The following is a 19312-nucleotide window of genomic DNA, read 5'->3' as shown; positions in this document are numbered from 1 at the left end:
ATTGTTTGTGCATTAATTATTTGAGGCATTTCTCATTAAATAGAAAACGTGGATCCTATTTTTAGAAAAATAATACATTCGAATTTATTGATGCAAGAGTACATATGCAAAATCTGAAATGTTTAGCACAACTAATTTCTTTTTTCCACTGGAAATCTACCCTCCTTGTGTCAACAGAACCTTGAGTTCTGATTTCCTAAGTATATTTCTGAGATTGTGATTATGAGATAGATAATGTGTATTTTTTACTAAGAGTTAGGTTTTTATTTGCCATTATTTAAAACTAGTAGCCTGGTGCCCAAAAATTTGTGCACTGGGCGGGGGGCGGCGCACGAAATTTCTGTTATTAAACATTTATCGGCACAACACTGACCACATTGGTGGTGCTGGTGGTCTTGTCAGAATATGTTATATTATGCAGATGAAAATCTGTTTAAACAGATTTGATGTAGATATTTTCAAAGATGGAAGAATTCTCCCTGTCAGCTGTTTTAGTTGATTCATATCTTCACTAACTGTCATCATTGCAAAGTCTTCAGTCCCCATATGGATTGCTGGATATAATAGGTCATACGCTGTCCCTGTCCTTTGTAGCCTTTGTTACCTTAAGGAGTTTTCCATTTATATGTTTGAGTACCAACCTTACCGGCTTAAAAATATAAGCTTTTAACATTGTTCTCTCTGTTCCGTATCCTTCTGATGAAAAGTGGAGTTGGGTTGCAGCACAGGAGAGAAATTCAGAAGGGGAATATTGAAGTAATGACTGCAGTAGGAGAAGAGGGAACCTATTTCCCTGGCCACAGGCGCTGGCACCCTGGACTACAGGGCTGGCAGCTTCTCCGGGTGGCTGCAGTCTGTGACCTCGGGCGGGTGGCTTGTCCATCTCCTGGGCTGCAGCCAGCCGCAGGTGCTGGCGCCTGGATTAAGATGGGTGGCTTCTTCTTCTGGCAGCTTCTTCTTCTTCTGTGCTTCCAGGGAGGGCAGTCAGTTATGTGTATATGTGTGTGCATGCAAACATAGGCATGTACATGTGTGTATGTGGAAATCTGCTGGGCAAGTCAAAACCATAGAAGAGTTGCCCCCTATCTCTTGAATCTTCCAGAGATATCCCCCACTTTTTTATTCTATCACTACTGGAGAGTCAGTATTTGCAGCCAGCCAGCCAGTGACTCTCTCTGTGTCTATTTCTGACTTCTTCTTTCCCTGTCTGTCTTCCAACCCCTAATCATATTTCCACCTGGATGCATCATTTTTACTCCCAATATGCTGTATAGAGAAGGAGTCAGGATGCTGTCTTCCCATGAATAGCACTCAGTAACAAACCAATTGCATTTTAGTTGGGCAATGCCCCTACCCACCCTTCAAATCCCTTCCACCATGCATTTCTGTTTCCCTTTTTGTTTGTTGGATTTTTCTGCTGCTCCTTCTCCTCACCCCACCACCCTTGGATCATAATGTAAAATTCTTTTACCATGTCAAGAAATTATTAAAAATACAGGTACTTTGAAAAAAAAAACAACAACACAGGTACTTCTCCGAACACTGGCGGGGGGGGCGGGAAGAGGCCGCTGCTGGAGGCCACCTCTTCCCTGCCCCGCCTGGCCTCTCTGATCACCGATCACTGGCGGGGGGGGGGGGGCGGGGGAGCAAGGAAGAGGCGGCTGCCCATGGCCGTTTCTTCCCTGCCCAGCCCGGCTTCTCCGATCACTGATCACTGGCCAGGTGGGGCAGGGAAGAGGCGGCTGCTGGCAGCCGCCTCTTCCCTGCCCCGCCTGGCTTCTCCAATCACCAGCCGGGGGGCGGGCAAAGGTGGCCCCGGTTCTCCAATCACGGGCTGGGGGGCAGGGCAAAGGCGGCTCTTACCTGCCACCTGGGTTTCTGATCACCGCCAGCGGCAGGCAGCTTCTTCCGTCCTTCCCCTTTCGCCTCCCAGCATTGTGCCTACGTATGCAAATTAACCGCCATCTTTGTTGGCAGTTAATTTGCATATCACCCTGATTAGCCGATGGGAAGCGTAGTGAAGGTACAGTCAATTACCATGTTTGTCTATTATTAGATAGGATAAGTATATAAGCATTTTCTTTTATTGAGGTCAACACATTTTCAATAAAATTATTTGATGAGAGTTAAGGGCATGCTCTGCTTTTTGGAATTTTTATATAGCCCAAAGTGAAAGTGATGTAACTTGATATGACTAATTCAATATTAAACATTTAAGAATGCTTGAATCTTAATTTTCTCTGTGTTTCTTATAGATTTTGTACAAATGCAATCATCTGAAAATGTTTTTGTTTGATGCTTTTTCTCTTTTCTTTTAATATATTTTTATTGATTTCTGAGAGGGAGAGAAAGGTAGAAACATCAATGATGAGAAGGAATCATTGATCTACTGCCTCCTACACGCCCCCCATGGGGGACTGAGCCCTGCAACCTGGGCATGTGCCCTGACCAGGGATGAACCTGGTTCACAGGTTGACACTCACCCACTGAGCCACACCATAGGCTGGTGCTTTCTTTAAAAGGAGATATTTTCTACCTTCTAGGGACTTCAACATTTGCATAACAACAAGACCATCCATCGTGATGTAAAAGGAAATAACATCCTGTTGACCACAGAAGGCGGAGTTAAACTTGTAGATTTTGGTAAGTTTTATTTGAAATTCATGAATAGTGTGATACAACTTGATCATTAATATTAGCCTTGCTTTCTAGGCATTGAAAGTAGAAAAAAAGGCTGTATCTCCTTGAGGTTAGAAAGTGCAGGTTTTTAAACATTTGGCAGATGAGAGATTCCTTGAAGAGTGACTTTCACGTCAGCTAGCTTGTGTCCGTACACCGCTGTAGCAGTGTGTGTGGCTGCTTCTCTAAAATGGAGGGCACCCCATTGATTATCCTACACCTAATCCCACAGCCCTGACTAGTAATTGCTTTACAGATGGGCATGTGCCCAAATCCAGTATTTTGAAATCTTCAAAGGTCTCTGGGAAATTTTCTTCCCTCCTAAGAAGGAAGCACAGGGGAAGACGGTCTCCGTTTTCCTCCAGACCCTCTGTGTCTGTTGTGATGCCTGTACTGCTACAGGCACATAATTCAGTCCTGTAGTGCTTCATTCCAAGTGGAAAGACAACCCTGAGAAAGGCAGAGCTGAGGAAGGGAAGAGCAAGGGTCTTTGATGATGTAATCCAGCCCTTAAATTAACCAACTTTGGAGCCTGCCCTAGCTTTGGACCTTTTTTCACATGAGATAATAAATTTCCTATTTACTAATAAGCCAATCTGGAGTTTCTGTTTCATAGCCAACCTCTCTCATTTGATCCCTACTCATACTCTAATCTTGTGAGGGTGAGCATAATTATTCTAGGATACCTCAGTATTCTCCCAGCATTCTTCCCCTGCACTCTGGCTGGGTAAGGTGTCCTTCCTTGTGCTTCTGTACCCAGCATATGTCTCCATTTTTGTGTTTATCACATAGAATTATAATTATCTCTTGGGTCATAGAAAAAGATACTTAGAAAGATAGTTAGATGGGTCTTTGAGGGGTGGGACTATGTCTTATTCTAATGCTTTGGATATTAGTAGTTCAATGAGTGATCATTGAATGAATCTTCCTTCATTTTGAATTTGGGAAACTGAAGCTTAGGGAAGTCCATTGATTAACTTTAGAAATTAATTGTTTTAATATCCATGTATGTAGCTCTCTGGCTGATCCCAGAAATGAATTTCAGACTATAGTCTCTAGAAAGAAATGGATGGATAGCATATCCTTCAGACAACCATGTGTGTTCCTCTTTTTTCCTCAGCTGAGCTTTTGAAAACTACCCAGCAGCTGTGAGTTTGACAGTTAATTCCTGATTGATAAGTTGGATACAGCTAGTATGTGTTCTAGTTGAGTTCAAAGCTGTGTGTTTAACAATCTGGCTGGATTATGATACTAATAAAAACTTGTGCCTGAAATTGAAACACACACACACACACACACACACACACACACACATCAAAACGCTCTTCACTATTCCATAGGCAGGTCCCTAACTTTACTCTAATAGACCCAAATGAAGAACTTAATATTAAACTGGAGATTTCATAAATTCTCTTGCTCTAAAAAATGGTTACAACATATATAGCCTAGATGGAAATTATTAAAACAAGTGTAAGTAAACAGCTTCTCAGGCATGAAAGAAAAACTTGGTAAACCAGTAGCTTTGAGAAATGCAGCTTCCTGGGATACCCTCTGAAATAATCTAGATTAAAAACATATACGTAGATAATTAATAAGATGACCTTTTATGTGATCCTATATAATGAAAGCATAATATGCTAAGTGTCCGATCGTCCAGTTGGGCATTCAACCAATCAAAGTGTAATATGCTAATGATATGCTAAGGCCACTCAACCGCTCACTATGACATGCACTGACCACCACAGGGCAGACAGTCGACCGGTCGACCAGTCGCTATTACTTGCACTGACCACCAGGGGGAAGACGCTCTGACCAGTAGGTGAGCTTGCTGCTGGGGTCTGGCCAACCAGGACTGAGTGAGAAAGGCCGGACATGCCCTTCCCCAGCTGGCCAACCTCTCTGCGTCCCTCGCCGGCCCTGATAGTGCACCGGTGGGGTCCCTTGGCCTGGCCTGCACCCTCTCACAATCTGGGACCCCTCAGGGAATGTCAGAGAGCTGGTTTCGGCCTGATCTTGTAGGCCAGGGCCTCTAGTATCGTTATAAAGTAGTCATAAGTTGGGAAGCTGACAAAATGAGAGCTTCTGCTTTCGATTTATTGACTTAAAGACATAACTTTTAGCAGTAATTAGAAAAGAAGGCCCCTGCCTATTAAATGTGTTCCTAGATCTGATACTATATTTTTTGTACACAAGATAATGCATATATTTCTAATCTCCATGGTAAGAGGACATGGATTCCATTCACCTAAAATGATGTATAGGTTTTCATATGAATAAAAACCTGAGGATGGAGGTGCATGCATAATGAAACTTCTCAAGGGTAGAAGGAATAAGATATGGTAAGCCACAAATCGCCGAATCAAACTGAAAATTAATGTCCTCATTTTATGTTTAAATCAAATCTCAGAGAAAGTTATAGCTGAATGTAAAGGTTTTAGAATACATGTTATTTGAGTTTCTCACCTCAGAAAATATATAGTAAGCTCATTATTGGGTACTGAAGACCTGCACTGGGATGGCTGCTAGTCCTCAAAATATCCAGAATGGAACTCCACCACCTCCTCCATCCCCACAAGTCTGCTTTCTATCAAGAGTTTCTTGTCTTAGAAAGTCACCAGCGTCTGTTTTGCTGTTCAAGCCAGAAATCTTAGGCTCGTCCTTGAGACTTTCCTTGTCTCCCCCTCCCACACCTATAATTAGTCAGAAAGCTCTGTCTCTCTAATATATATCCTCAGATTCCATCTTAATTGCTCCTTCCCAGTCTTAGCCGTCATCTCTGACCTGGACTCCTGTAGTTACACTTTGCTGTACTCCCTGATTCTGGTCTCACTCTCTTCCTTATGGTCCATTGTCCTCACTGCAACCAGAGGGGCCCTTTCAGGAAGTACATCTGGTCCTGCCACCCTCTTGCTCAGTACTCTGTTTAATAGCTTCCTCTAGCCCTTGGGAAGGGCTTTACTTCCGGTCCTCTGTGCTGGCACACAGTGAGTGCTGAATGATCCATACCTTTGTTATACCCCTTAGTGCTCTCTCCAAAGAGCAAGGTCAGCCTCTTCCAGTTCCTTACATGTGCCCAACTCTTTCTCAGTCAGGGCTCTGGAACATGTAATTGAGTACTTCCAAGTACTTTTGGAAGTACTTAAAATTTTATCCACATGCTTTCCTCTTTTGCCTATCTAAACATATGTCTCACCCCAGTCTGCTTGAGGCACCTCTGTCTGGGGTGAGATCAAGGTTTGTTCCAGAAGGAATGCAAGAAAGTAACTGTAGTAATATTCAGTTTTTAACATTCAAAAATAGGAATTTGTAGCAAGACCTGACTATCTCTTGAGAAAGTTCTATGTAAATTGCTCTAACTTTTGTTAAGCATATGGAGAGAGAATTCCCAGGGACACACTGTTGAGTTTCACATAAGAGAGAATGGAAACGAGGGAAACCCTTTCCAATTCTGGGGTAGTTGTGGAAAGATGGAACAGAGAGAGAGAGAGGAGAGTGAGATGAGCTTTTAAAAGTGAAGATGACAATGAGGCAGAAAGGAGCTCTTACCGCACACGCCCACCGCTGCCATTCGGTGTTCCAGCGGAGGCCGCTGCCCAGTCTGCCGCAGTCCAGGCTGGGGTGAGCCACATTGTTGTTACCTGAGGTGCAGAGATTAACTGGAGGAAGTGCTCAAGTTGAGCTTCCCCAAGCCCTGACCCTTAGTTTCCAGAAACCCAAAAGTACCTGAGAATCTCGCTGGAGAGCTTCTAAAGAGGGTTCTCAGGAAGGGAAGTGGGGCACAGAGCAGATTACCTGGGCCCGGTCTGCATAGGTGTCCGAGCCAGACCTCACAGTGCTCTGAGCTCTAGCTGAAGCCACCCCAGCCTTCATCTGCTGGGAGGAACTACAGAAAGCCCTGCTTGCACAAAGAGAACAGACCCAAAGCTCACCGGATGCAGATATTAGCATCGGAGGCCAGCTGGGCCCCAAAAGGCAGGCAGATGAAGGCTCATGGCTCTAGAGCAAGGGTCCTCAAACTTTTTAAACAGGGGGCCAGTTCACTGTCCCTCAGACCGTTGGAGGGCCGGACTATAGTTTAAAAAAACTATGAGCAAATTCCTATGCACACTGCACATATCTTATTTTGAAGTGAAAAAACAAAATGGGAACAAATACAATATTTGTATTTGCATGTGGCCCGCGGGCCGTCGTTTGAGGACCCCTGCTCTAGAGAGTAGATATCCACCACTCTCTTCTCCCTGCCCACAAGAAGTTATAAGCCATCCCTCATCCTGTATGGACAGTCCCATCTTCTGGAGAGATGAAGGAGGAGGGACGTCATCTGAGAGATGGAGCAAGCACACTTTTATCCAACAGAGATTGAACTCTATCTGAAAAAACTAAGCTTCACTTCCCTCCCACCCAGGGGGTAGTGGCATAGGGATAGACCATAAGAGTTATAGGCAAATTGAAGAAATTACAGTTTCTCTGTATATGTAAGTGTAGTGTCATTAAATTTTATGACCAATTACAAGCATGATGCTTTCCCTGCATAGAAATCTCCCCTCAGCCCTGCACACAGCTAACTTCATTTTGCCAGCTGAGTGCCACCCCAACACCCTATACTGTATGTAGCCATCCAGTTGTCATACTTGATTGTAATCATATGCTTAATTTGACCACCTTCCCTGCTAAGCTATAAGCATCATGACGACTGTGTTCTCCCTCTGATCTATCACTTTGTCCCTAGAACCAAGCACGATACTGGCACATTGAAAGGGCTCAGTAAACACTCATGAATTAATGAATGAATGAGAGGTAGGATTTTCTATACAATTTTGTGGTCTTGAGAAAGCCATTTAAAAACTCCAAAGACATTATTCTGCTTATCTACAATTATAAAAAAGGTAGACCTCACAATTGATTGCTATGAAGAGTAAATAGGATGATACAGATAAAATTACTTAGTGAAATTACTGACATTTTACAATTTTAAAATATCTGAGCTATTACCCTTGATATGGAATTGTAATTTCATGTAGCCTCTAGCTCAGTGTTGTACACAAAGTAGTTACTCAATAAATAGTAAATACATACTTTATTAAATAGTTGCTAAATAATGAAAGTTTGAGTTCCTAAAAGATGTGCCTCTTTCTGTTTCAATACATATGGCCCTTTGTTAAAGTAAGGTCAGTATTACTTTAATAGCAAACTGCTATTTAATTACACTAAAAGTGAGATTCAGTTTGGTAATACTAGTTAAGAAAATCTTTTGATTTTTTGCTAAGTGGATACGCTTTTACAGAACACCACCAGACACTTCCGAGACCAGAAAGACAAGTGAGCTTGGAAATGTTATTAATGAAATCCATTAGCAGTCACTGGTGTATTATCAATCAAAAAATAATATGACCTCCCAGGAGGTAAACCCCTTTAGGCAAGTCAATTAATGTCAGAAAAATCAGTCCCTCTCTGGAATAGAAAAATGAGAGACTATACTTGAAGGGCGGTTTCCAGTTCTCATTCTGTGGATTTCTCTCTGTGGAATTTCATTTCTAATAGGAGAGTTAACATTTCAATACAAAAGTACACCATGTACTTCTTGTGATTTATTTATACATTGTTCTTATGACAGAATATTTCATGGCTTTAAATCTCTTATTACTGACAAGCCCAAATTTAGACTAAATCCCCAATGAGTAATGTAGGTCGAAGAGAAGTTGTGATTTTTTTTTAATTAAAACCCACTTTTTAGCATCAAGTGAGGCAATTGCATCTGAACTTTAAAACTTGGAAGTTCCTTTTATTCCTTTCTTTCTTCCTCAATAATTCAGAACCATAGCCTTTAGGTGGGGAAGAGCAAGCATGGACGTGCGTGGTGGTATAGCATGTAGGCCCAGAATGGGTGAGGAAGACATCCATGCCGGAGGGTGTGGTAGTGTCTTGTAGGAGTGTCTTGTTGAGTCTCTGAGTGTGACAAGAAGAGCATTCACCTCGGAGGAGGAGGGGCCCAGTCAGGCTATCAGTTGAGCTAGGTAACAAGGGCACCTGTGTTGCAGTCAAGATGGAGACGAGAGATTATTTACATAAATAGGGCTTCACACAATCAGGAAAAATCATGACAAGGGGAGCCAGGTTTCTTACTGTTAGAGAAAAGAATGACAACTATGGAAAGGGAGAAAAATGAACCCAATGCTGTTGGATTGGAATTGGAGGTTTCAATGTGAACTTATGATTTTTAATATGTATAGAGGGATATAAAAATATGTAAACATTAAAATTTACAACAACATGGATGGACCTTGAGAACATGGTCCATTATGCAAAGTGAAATAAGTCAAACAGAGAAAGCTAAGAACTATATGATTTAACTCATATGTGGAATATAAAACTGAAACTTATGTACACAAGAAACAGTGTTGGTGGTTGCCAGAGGGAGGGGGGTGGGGGAAGAAAAGGGTCCTAATATGAGGTGACAGGAGAAGATTTGACTTTGGGTGGTGGGCACATGGTCCTATATACAGATTTTATAAATTAGTAATCCACACATGGAACCTATATGTTCATGTAGACTACTGTCACCCCAATAAAATTCAAAATAAAAAAGTGAAAAAAATGTTTAATAAAAAATTAGGAATACATGTATGGTGTGTGTGTGTGTGTGTGTGTGTGTGTGTGTGTGTGTCCTAGATATTTCTACTAAGAGGGCTTGTAAGCATTGATACCCCAAAGCACATCCAGCACCTAACACTTGGTTTTTTAAATATAATTCTCAACTAGGAAGAAGTGGGGATTTTTGGAGAAGAGCTGATTTTTAGGGCTATAAAGATGAACCTAGGCCTTAGTGTCCCAAAAAGTCAGTCAATGCTCAAAAAATGATAGAGGCATGTCAAAAGGACACAGAAGCCAAATTGAAGCTATGCTCATTGATCAAATCTGGGAGCTTCAAAATAATGATAATAATGGTGGTAACAGTGGTAACCCATTGAATGAAACAGAAATCCATTAAGCTATACTTTTACATACTTACATACATGAATAACTGAATGAAAAGAAGCAAAAACCTTTTCTTACAGAAGAATGCCAACTAATAAATATTGAAGAAATAATAAAATTGTTAATTTGGCAACTATTTTAGTAAGAATTAATTCATCCCAAAATGTAAATGGATGTTAAACTACCTGGTTAAGTTTTGATTTGAAATAGGATGTTTTACATTGTTTCAAAGGACTTCTGCACAAAATACTTAATTACAAAAGAAGAAGAGAAACTTTATAGGGAAGAATCCTGGCAGACACAAACTTAATCAAGTGATCAAGTGAACACAAATAGTATTTGAAAAAAATGAAAATCACGTAATTTCTGATAGGATGCAGTGAGAAGACTTTAGTATTGTTTCCGTTATATTCCTGTCAAAAATATTACCACGAGGGAATATCTGACAAATACACATTCAGGGACATGCTACAAAATAACTGCCCTGAAATCTTAAAAAATGTCAAGGTTGTAAAATTCAAGGAAAAATGAAGGAACTTCTCCAGATTGAAAGAGACTAAAGTGTCCTGACAACTGAATGCAGCACATGCTCCTGGATTGGATCCTTTCATTGTAAGGGCATATTTGGGACACTTGGTGAAATTTGAATGGTGTCTGTAGATTAGATGATAGGAAGGTAACAGTGTTAAATTTCCTGACCTAATTAGTTGTGTTGTGGGTATTTAACAGAATGCCCTTGTTTGTAGCAATTACACACCAAAAGTATTTGGGGGGAAGAGTCATCATGTAGCCCACTTACTCGCAAATGGTTCAGATAAAAGTTACTTGTACTTCTTTTGCCAACTTTTCTCTAAGGTTGAAATTATGTCAGCATTTTTTTAAAGTTATGGAGTAGAGTTGGAGACTTAACACAGGTCTAAAGATGTGTGTGTGTGTGTGTGTGTGTGTGTGTGTGTGTGTGTGTGTCTAAAGATTGTATATACATTTGATTGTTGAATAAATCTTGAAAATTTGAGAGCTAGTGAGTGCTTTATAGAAAATATGTGTTGGGAGGGGGGACTTGGGGGAACAACCACATTTAAAATATGGCAGAGCTTTAGAACTTTTTTTAATGTTTTTTTATTGATTTCAGAGAAAAAGGGAGAGGGAGAGAGCGCTAGAAATATCAATGATGAGAGAGAATCATTGATCGGCTGCCTTCTGCATGTCCCTCACCATCCCCCACCGGGGATCAAGCCTGCAACCTAACCTGGGCATATGTCCTGACATGGAATGGAATCATGACCTCCTGGTTCATAGGTCGACGCTTAACCACCGAGCCATGCAGGGCAGGCAGAGCTTTATAATTTTCATTTCTATATGATTAATATTTTATTCAGCTAGAATTTGATTTTTTACTTTGGGGAAGTAACTTTTACTTGAAAGAAAAGACATTTATAATTATTGTTTTTATATAAAGCAAAACCATAAATGGAATCTCTTTTAGAGTTTTGTAGTTCCAGCTGAACTTGTGGGCTCAAGTATTCCTTGAGCTGAACATTAAGTTGAATTAAGCCAATCAACCTTATAGATAATGTTGTAAGGCTTAGTCAAGGGGGTATTTTAGTTGTAAGGACAAGAAACCCAAAGTAGCTACAGAAGGCCATCTCAGATAAGAAGAACAGGACCAAGGGGACTGACACAGAGACAGGAGAATAGAAGGCAAGAACCTTGACTGCTTTTTGCCTTTTTGTTGTTATTAATCCTTACCAGATTTTCACTGATTTTTAGAGAGGAAGGGAGGAGAGAGAGAGGGAGGGAGGGAGGGGACAGAGAGAGAAGGAGGGAGAGACAGACAGAGAAAGAAAGAAACATTGATGCGAGAGAGATATAATATATCAACTGGCTGCCCTCTCTCAGGGATCAAACATGCAACTGAGGAACATGACAATGACTAGGAATCAAACCAGAGACCCTTTAGTCTGCTGGGTCAACACCCTAACCACTGAGAAAAACCAGTCAGGGCCTGCTTGTTGCCTTTTGCGCTCGCTCTCTCTCTCTCTCTCTCTCTCTCTCTCTCTCTCTCTCTCTCTCTCTCTCTCTACCAAATCTCTCTCCCTGCTTCTCTTTGCCAGTCTACAGACCAGTCTCTGGAGTTTCATGTTGCCCATCAAGCCTAATAAAAAATACAGCTTCAACCTTCCAAGTCTGTATGAATAATCTTATTGGTTCATTGCCAACAGCTAACTAACCCAGATTTTTAGCATCCCAAGTCAGAAGGGATTTGGAGTGGGAGAAGGAACTCAGTTGAACCAGCTGGGTCGGATATCCACTTTTAATCCAATGAGCCATGCCTGGGGAGTGGGCTGATATGGTACAGTCAAGCCTCCTTGGGCCTGCCTATTCTGCAAATAACTGAATAACGACTTTTAAAAAGAGGATATGGAAAGGGAGAGACAAAGATATTTTCTAAATATTCTAGAAAATATTTTTTCTTATGGATGTGCATTGCCTTATATTCTGAAGATGTACAAAATTGTAGTTTTTAATTGCTGAAATTAAATTATATAATGAAAGTGCACCAAAAATTATATTAAGAATGGATTTCAGACATTTCAAAGTTTTTATTTCGTAACAGATAAAAGGAAATTTTACATCTAGGGATTTACCTAACACAAAAACAAACTGTAGAAATTTTAGTAAGAACCAAGTATTCCTTTCCATGGTGTGATAACTTTAGGTGAACCAAAAAAAAAACGTTCCTTCAAAAAAAATATTGCTTGATATTTAGAGAGGGAGGTAGGGAGAGAGAGAGAGAGAGATGTCAATTTGTTGTTCCACTTATTTATGCATTCATTGCTTGATTCTTGTATGTGCCCCGACTAAGGATCAAACTCGCAACCTTGGCATATCAGGATGGCGTTCTAACCAAGTGAGCCATTCAGTCAGTGTGACTTTTCTTATACTTTTTAAGAATCATCTCTTTGCCTCCTCAGTCTTTCTCATTGTAAAATAAGTGTTTGGACTAGAACTAAATGGTTTTAGCCTGCAGCTTAAAATTTTAATTCCCAAAGAGCTTCAAGCAAGTAGATTTTTATGGTGAGTCAGGAGACAGGACAATGGGGGAGGTGAATGGGGAAGAAAGAAAATGAAAAAAGTGAGATAAGATCAGTGATGATAGTGTACCCTAAGTGAGGAGTATTATATATACTCAACTCTCTGTAACTGAGATTCAATACTATGTATATATGCACACATGTATACAAAGGCATACAGAATTGAATGGCACAGACAGCTCTAGGTGCATAGTTCATATGTTCAAAGCCAAGGAGAGTGCAGTGAGCAGTAATCTTGATGCCTTTAGAGACAACACTATACCATGTCCATTATAAAATCTGAGCTGAGTATTAAAGAAAGGGAAAGATCTAGTGCCAGGTGAACTGGAGAGAGGACGGATCATTTGGTATATTAAGTACAGGAATGTCAGAAGATTGATTATATCCCTTATATGCAAAAGGTTGTGTGAATATGAATTTCCTAAAGGGAAAGTATAAAACTTTTATGAAAATCACTAAGTAGATTATAACCCAAAAGTGATAAAGGGTCATTAATGTATTCAAATCTCCTAAATCAACAATGAGAAAACAAAAGCCTGGGCCCACTGTGAGAGGGACCTGAACTATAACTCCAATGCTCACCTAACCTCCGCTAAGTCCCTGCTCTGGTGGAACAGGGCAACCTGAGACATCTCCTGGAATCAGTGTCAGTTCAGAGTTAGTGCTCAGTAATCCCAGAAAAGCCTTATTATTTCCTTTTTCCTAGTGCACAGTCACCCTGGGAAAAGGCCATAGGTCCCTTTGGGGAAGGTTGAAGAAAGGTTAATATATAACTTTTGGCGGTGTGCTGGGGTTCTTCCCTAAGGGGTTGACCTCCCCTTCATGCAAGTGTTTCTGGGTTTATAAAGGACATGAAGTCTTGGACTTGATTGAGGGGCCATGACTGTCTGTTTTTATGACTCCAGATAGACTTTTGTTCACTTAACTTAGAAGTATTTTACTTACACAAATCAAGTAAGAATTTAGTAGGCTTCCCATCTGCAACTTTTAGGAACATCGAGATCCCATAGGCAATACAACTGGTCTCTGCAAGTCACACTCTTCTGATTACTGCTTTGACTCTGCTGCCCATTATGGGAACCATGTCCACCTTGCCTTTGGCAAATGAGGGTCACCACTTGGCCCCCACCACTCTGTGATCAATTATTCCCAATGCATTGAGCTTTTCCTCTTTAGTTGCAGCAGTTCCAATTATAAGTTCTAGCCTACAGAGATGAGTGATTACAGAGCTCTTCAAGGACTATGGGGCTCCCCTCAAAAAGTTATTTCTCACAGTTCTGTTGAAAGGTATGGCCTATGAACCCTCCCATGTTGGATGATAAATTCATTCTACCGTTCCACTCTTCCTAAGCCTTTGAATCCTTTCCTGTAGACTAAGCCAATGTAGTCCAGGTATTTCAAATTCATGTACTAGGAACCACTTTTTGGTCCACGTCTGAGTCAACCAAATAAACTGATAGATAGCTTTTTTAACTCCCCAAGCTACAATATTAATTGCAGCGTCTCTGCTTAGAAGCCCCATATCAGTAAATTGAGTCTGATCCAAATTTATGTTCCTTCCACCCTTATCCTACACCTTTGTTGAGCATTCCCACACATATTCTCTGAATTTCTGTATAAATCTGAAAAATCAAGTTGTTCTTTGTACTTTTGTATCTCATCTTTAGGGTCCTACTGGGACTTGAGTCTAGTTGTTGGTTTAGAAGCAGGGAGATGATGGTTAGGATGGGTCCTAAGAGAATAGATGTCTTCTGAGGCAACTACATCAGAGGAAGCATTACAGTTTCCTTAGTCAGTGCAAAGTTAATCTCTTTTGATGGGGATAGAGAGGTTACCAATTGTACCAGCAAAGAAATTTATCATAATTTAGTAATTCAAAGTCCCCAGCTTCACCAGGTCCACATTCTAATGTTCAGGATCCCATTCCTTTCCAATCAAGGCCCTCACTTTAACAGTAGACACCCTGTGAGGTTGGGAAATTAATTTGCAATTCAGCCACTTGCAAGATGAGATTCTGGGTTTGGTTTTCAGCAATCTCAGCTTTGCAGCTACATGAGAGAAGGGTCTCTCTCAGGGCAGACATAGTAGCTTTCAGGTCACTTATGTAGCACTTGAACTGGGAATTTGAACCCCTGAGCTCATCCTTTTCTTTCCTCACTTTGTCCAGTGACTTTAGAAGCAAACAGCCAATCTCATTATACTCATTAGTTTGACAAAAATGTTTAAAGAGGTCATATAGATGGTCACCCTGAATTGTATCTCCTGTAGGTGTTTGGTTACAAGTATCCAGTGATGATGTTTTGCATATTTCTATCACCACATCATTCATGGACTATCAGTGCTCTTTCCTACTGGAAATAGTCATTAGTGTCTTTAAATCTAATCAGAATAGAAAGCCAATTCCAGAAGCCTGAGAACCAGTTCAGAAAACTCATCTTTAAGATTCTGTGTTTCTAGAACCACTCTCAGAACCAAAATCAGTATTAGGGTTCTCCCGAGAGATAGAATCAACAGAATATGAATGTGTATATGTATAAATATAGAGAGACTAAGTCTCCCTTATGGGAGAGACTCATGTAATTGTGGAGGCATGGCAACTCCAAAATCTGATGGTAGGCTGGCGGGTGAGGACCCGGAGAAGAGTGGTGTGCGTCCAAGGGCAATCTGCTGGAAGAACTTGCCCAGTGGAGGTCAGTCTTTGTCCTACGAAGGCCTTTCACTTATTTAATGAGGCTCTCCAAATGTGCAGAATACTCTGCCTCACTCAAGTCCACTGATTTAAATGTTAACCTTATTCAAGAAACACCTTCACAGAGCCTGGCCAGTGTGGTTAAGTGGTTGAGCATTGATCTATGAACCAGAAGGTCACGTTTTGGTCAGGGCATATGCCCTGGTTGCAGGCTAGATTCCTAGTAGGGAGCATGGTGGAGGCAGCTGATCCTGATTCTCTCTCATCATTGATGTCTCTCTCTCTCTCTCCCCCCCTCCCTTGCTCTCTCTGAAATCAATAAAAATATATTTTTAAAAACATCTTTACAGACACTCCCAGAATCATGTTTGACCAAATATCTGGGCCCCGTGGCTCAGCCAAGTCGATGCATAAAATTAATCATCACACTGTCTTAACCTCATCAAAGAAATGAGGATATTAGATGGTGTAACAAATTTCAGGGCTCCTCTTGTTGGAAAAATTCTGTATTTTTATAACTTCAATTCTTATTCCCACAGTATTTTGTTTTTTAACAAACAAACCCATTGTCTTACCTTTGGTCTCTTGAGATGTCAAGGGTTTTACTGGATGGTTATAGAAAATCAAGTTCCCTGAAATTTTCTGGTCTGTTTGAACCATACTGGAAACCCACACATGGGATGTTTGTTTTGAGTTCCTAAGACGCTCAAAGATCTTCTGACCGCAGGGATGGAGGCTGCACGTTTATCTCCCTAGAAATGGGACTAATGCAAAAGGGAACAGATCTGCTGTACAGCCACCAAACAACCCAGGATGCCTTATGGAAGGGGCTTAAAATAGCATGACAGTTCTCCAGCAGTGTAGTCAAGCAAAGGGCTGAAGAACCATTAACATAAACCTCCTTCATGTTCCTGTGGCTTTAACTTTAAATGGACTACTGATTCTAGTCTTTTTCTCTTCAGCCCTGATCTCTTTCTGGCCTCCTGTTCTTTCAATATCCTTTCATTACCCCAACTTTCTGCCTGGAATTTTCCACCCTTTGGCGTTTTCTCTCTTGAGATGCTTATGTAACTGTTTACTTTGGTGACTTATTCCATTAGTTCCTCTCTGGACAAGATGATTTCCCTAATCTCCTTTACATCCCAGGGCTCCTGAATTCATAATTTGGATTCCTGTTGCCTCTTAAAGTCATTTGTGTCAATCATTTCTTAATAGAATTTATATTTTTCTACCTATTAACTGCTTTCCTTGTGAGAATTTATACTGAATCAAAATGCCATGTGTCCTCAGGAAACTCATTTTTCTCTCCAGTTGAAGTTTACTACTCCGAAAATGAACACTCCTGACCATTAAGTTGCCTTCTAGCTCTGAAGCTCTTTGTCTGTCTTAGTAAATGATCTTGAGGTTTAACAGTCATTGCGGAAGCAGTCAGCAAATATGAAATTTGGTAAATGACTTCCTCTGTCACTTTCACAGTTGGGTGTCTGTCCTGTTTCTATGTGACAATCATCCAATATTCTCCAACTCATGGGTTTCTTTCTTTTTTGTTTTTTATCCTCACCTGAGGATATTTTTCCATTTCTTTTTTGAGAGAATGGAAGAAAGAAAGACAGAGAGAAATATCGATGTGAGAGAAACACATCGATAGGTTGCCTCCTGCTCGAGCCCTGACCAGGGCCCGGGCCGGGGAGGAGCCTGCAATCAAGGTAAATGCCCTTGACTGGAATCAGAATCAAATGCAGGACCCTTTGGTCCACAAGCCGACGCTCTATCCACTGAGCCAAACCGGCCAAGGCATAGGTTTCTTATTCTACTTTTTGTTGTTGTTAATCCTCATCCAATGATATTTTTCTATTGATTTTTAGGGAAGAGAGAGGGAAAGACAGAGAGAAACATCAATGTGAGAGAAACACATTGATTGGTTGCCTCCTGCGTGAGCCCTGACCAGGGCTGGAGCCAAGGAGGAGCCTGCAATCAAGGCACGTGCCCTTGACCAGAATTGAACCTCGGGCCCTTTGGTCCACAGGCCAACGATTTATCCACTGAGAAAAACCGGCTAAGGCTACTTTGTCCTTTTCCACTTATTTTTGTTTTTCTTTCTTTATAATCTGGGTTGAATTTTTGTTTCCATACAGCATGAGACTCCAAGAGCATTGTGATTCATTACCCCAGCACTCCTTAGAGCAGTTGTCTTTGAAAGGAATGTCAATCAATACCAGGGTGTTTGCAAAATATTATTGGAGTGCAGAAAGAAATATTCATACCTTATTACAGTTATTTTAATATCATCCTTTATAATTATTTTCATTTTATATTTCATAATGTCTATATTGATATGCTAGTACAGTGAGCCTTGACTTACGAGTGTCCCAACTCACGAGTTTTTCGAGATACAAGCCGTCTCTCGGCCGATTTTTTGCTTTGAGTTGCGAGCTAAAATTTGGGTTACGAGCCCGCTTCAGATATCCCACCGCTAGTTGGCACAGCGAACGTCACAGTGAATGCCACAACATCAGCCCAGCATCACATGTCTCACTCGTTCACTTTATGATTTGACATACGAGTAATTTGAGTTACGAGCTCCGTCACGGAACAAATTAAACTCATAAGTCAAGGCCCCACTGTAGATATTTAGAGAACTGTCTTTATATCTATGTACAGTGTACTTGCTCAAAAGTTTTTTACTGTTTAAGATGTGTGATTAAAGATTTTGGAAGTAGCCGAAACCGGTTTGGCTCAGTGGATAGAGCGTCAGCCTGCGGACTAAAAGGTCCCAGGTTCGATTCCGGTCAAGGGCATGTACCTGGGTTGCGGGCACATCCCCAGTGGGGAGTGTGCAGGAGGCAGCTGGTCGATGTTTCTCTCTCATCGATGTTTCTAACTCTCTATCTCTCTCCTTTCCTCTCTGTAAAAACTCAATAAAATATATTTAAAAAAAAAAAAAAGAAAGAAAATGAATATCTTAAAAAAAAAAAAAGATTTTGGAAGTAAAACATTTGCTCCTTCACATGTAAAATCATTAGGGTCTTGTATTAGTCAGGGTTCCTTGGCTGTAAGCAACAGAAGCTAACTGACCAACTGTGGCAAGAACTGAAAACAACACTGGCTGGCTTGCAAAGTCAAGGGAAAAGGCGGACCACCAACTTCCTAGGAAGGGAGCTGTGGCAGCCTTAGACCTCACAGGCAGCCTCACCTGGTCTAGTCCTTAGAGCCCTGCCATTGGTTGACTCAGCCCTAGTTATCACCTTCCCTGAGAGTCTCCACTAAACATTCACACTTCTAAGACAGAGAGCCTGAATGGTCTACCTTTCGTCAGCATCCTTTCATAAATATCTGCTGTGAAATATTTTCTGCCCCCTGTGTCTATAAATTCAGACGCTGAGACATGAATACTTGCTGAAAAATGCCAATTAGGATGACATAACTTTCATACCCAGAAAGAGAAAAAATGTACCATGTGATTAGCCTAAAATGTTATTTTTCTGCCAGAAGCAATACTTCTGATTTTTTACTTGGTTGTGGTTTTTTCCTTTCCCTTTCCATTTCAATTATATGATATTTGAATTCTTAAACTATTTTTATGAATTTGAAACAAAAATATTCAGAGTCAAATATAGTTTAATTTTTTTGTAAATAATTATAAACCCTTAGATTATATTTTGGTAATTTTAGAATCAATTTTAAATTAAATTGCTTTTTAAATCCTTTTTTTCGTTTACATAATTAATTGTATATCGATACTACTGTGAAATTCAAGCTTATTGACTTCTGCCTTTAATTCATAGAAAAAGACAAGTTAAAATGTTTAGAATTAAATTTAATTTTTTCTAAAAGTAGAATGCCTGGAGTAGAGGTAGAGGATGTCTTTTGGAGA

General features: G+C 40.6%; 1 protein-coding gene across 1 annotated transcript in view; it reads left to right on the top strand.

The window, feature by feature from the left end:
* Positions 1 to 19312, top strand: part of MYO3A (myosin IIIA) — a 235615-nt gene that overhangs the window by 50113 nt on the left and 166190 nt on the right. The window contains exon 5 of the mRNA XM_036344863.1: positions 2544 to 2643. Within this exon, the coding sequence (XP_036200756.1) occupies positions 2544 to 2643 (100 nt within the window). The remainder of the gene's footprint in view (positions 1 to 2543; positions 2644 to 19312) is intronic.

The sequence above is a fragment of the Myotis myotis genome, unplaced genomic scaffold (genome assembly GCF_014108235.1).
Source record: "Myotis myotis isolate mMyoMyo1 unplaced genomic scaffold, mMyoMyo1.p scaffold_m19_p_1, whole genome shotgun sequence".
NCBI lineage: Eukaryota > Metazoa > Chordata > Mammalia > Chiroptera > Vespertilionidae > Myotis > Myotis myotis.
This window is presented reverse-complemented; position numbering and strand designations above follow the sequence as displayed.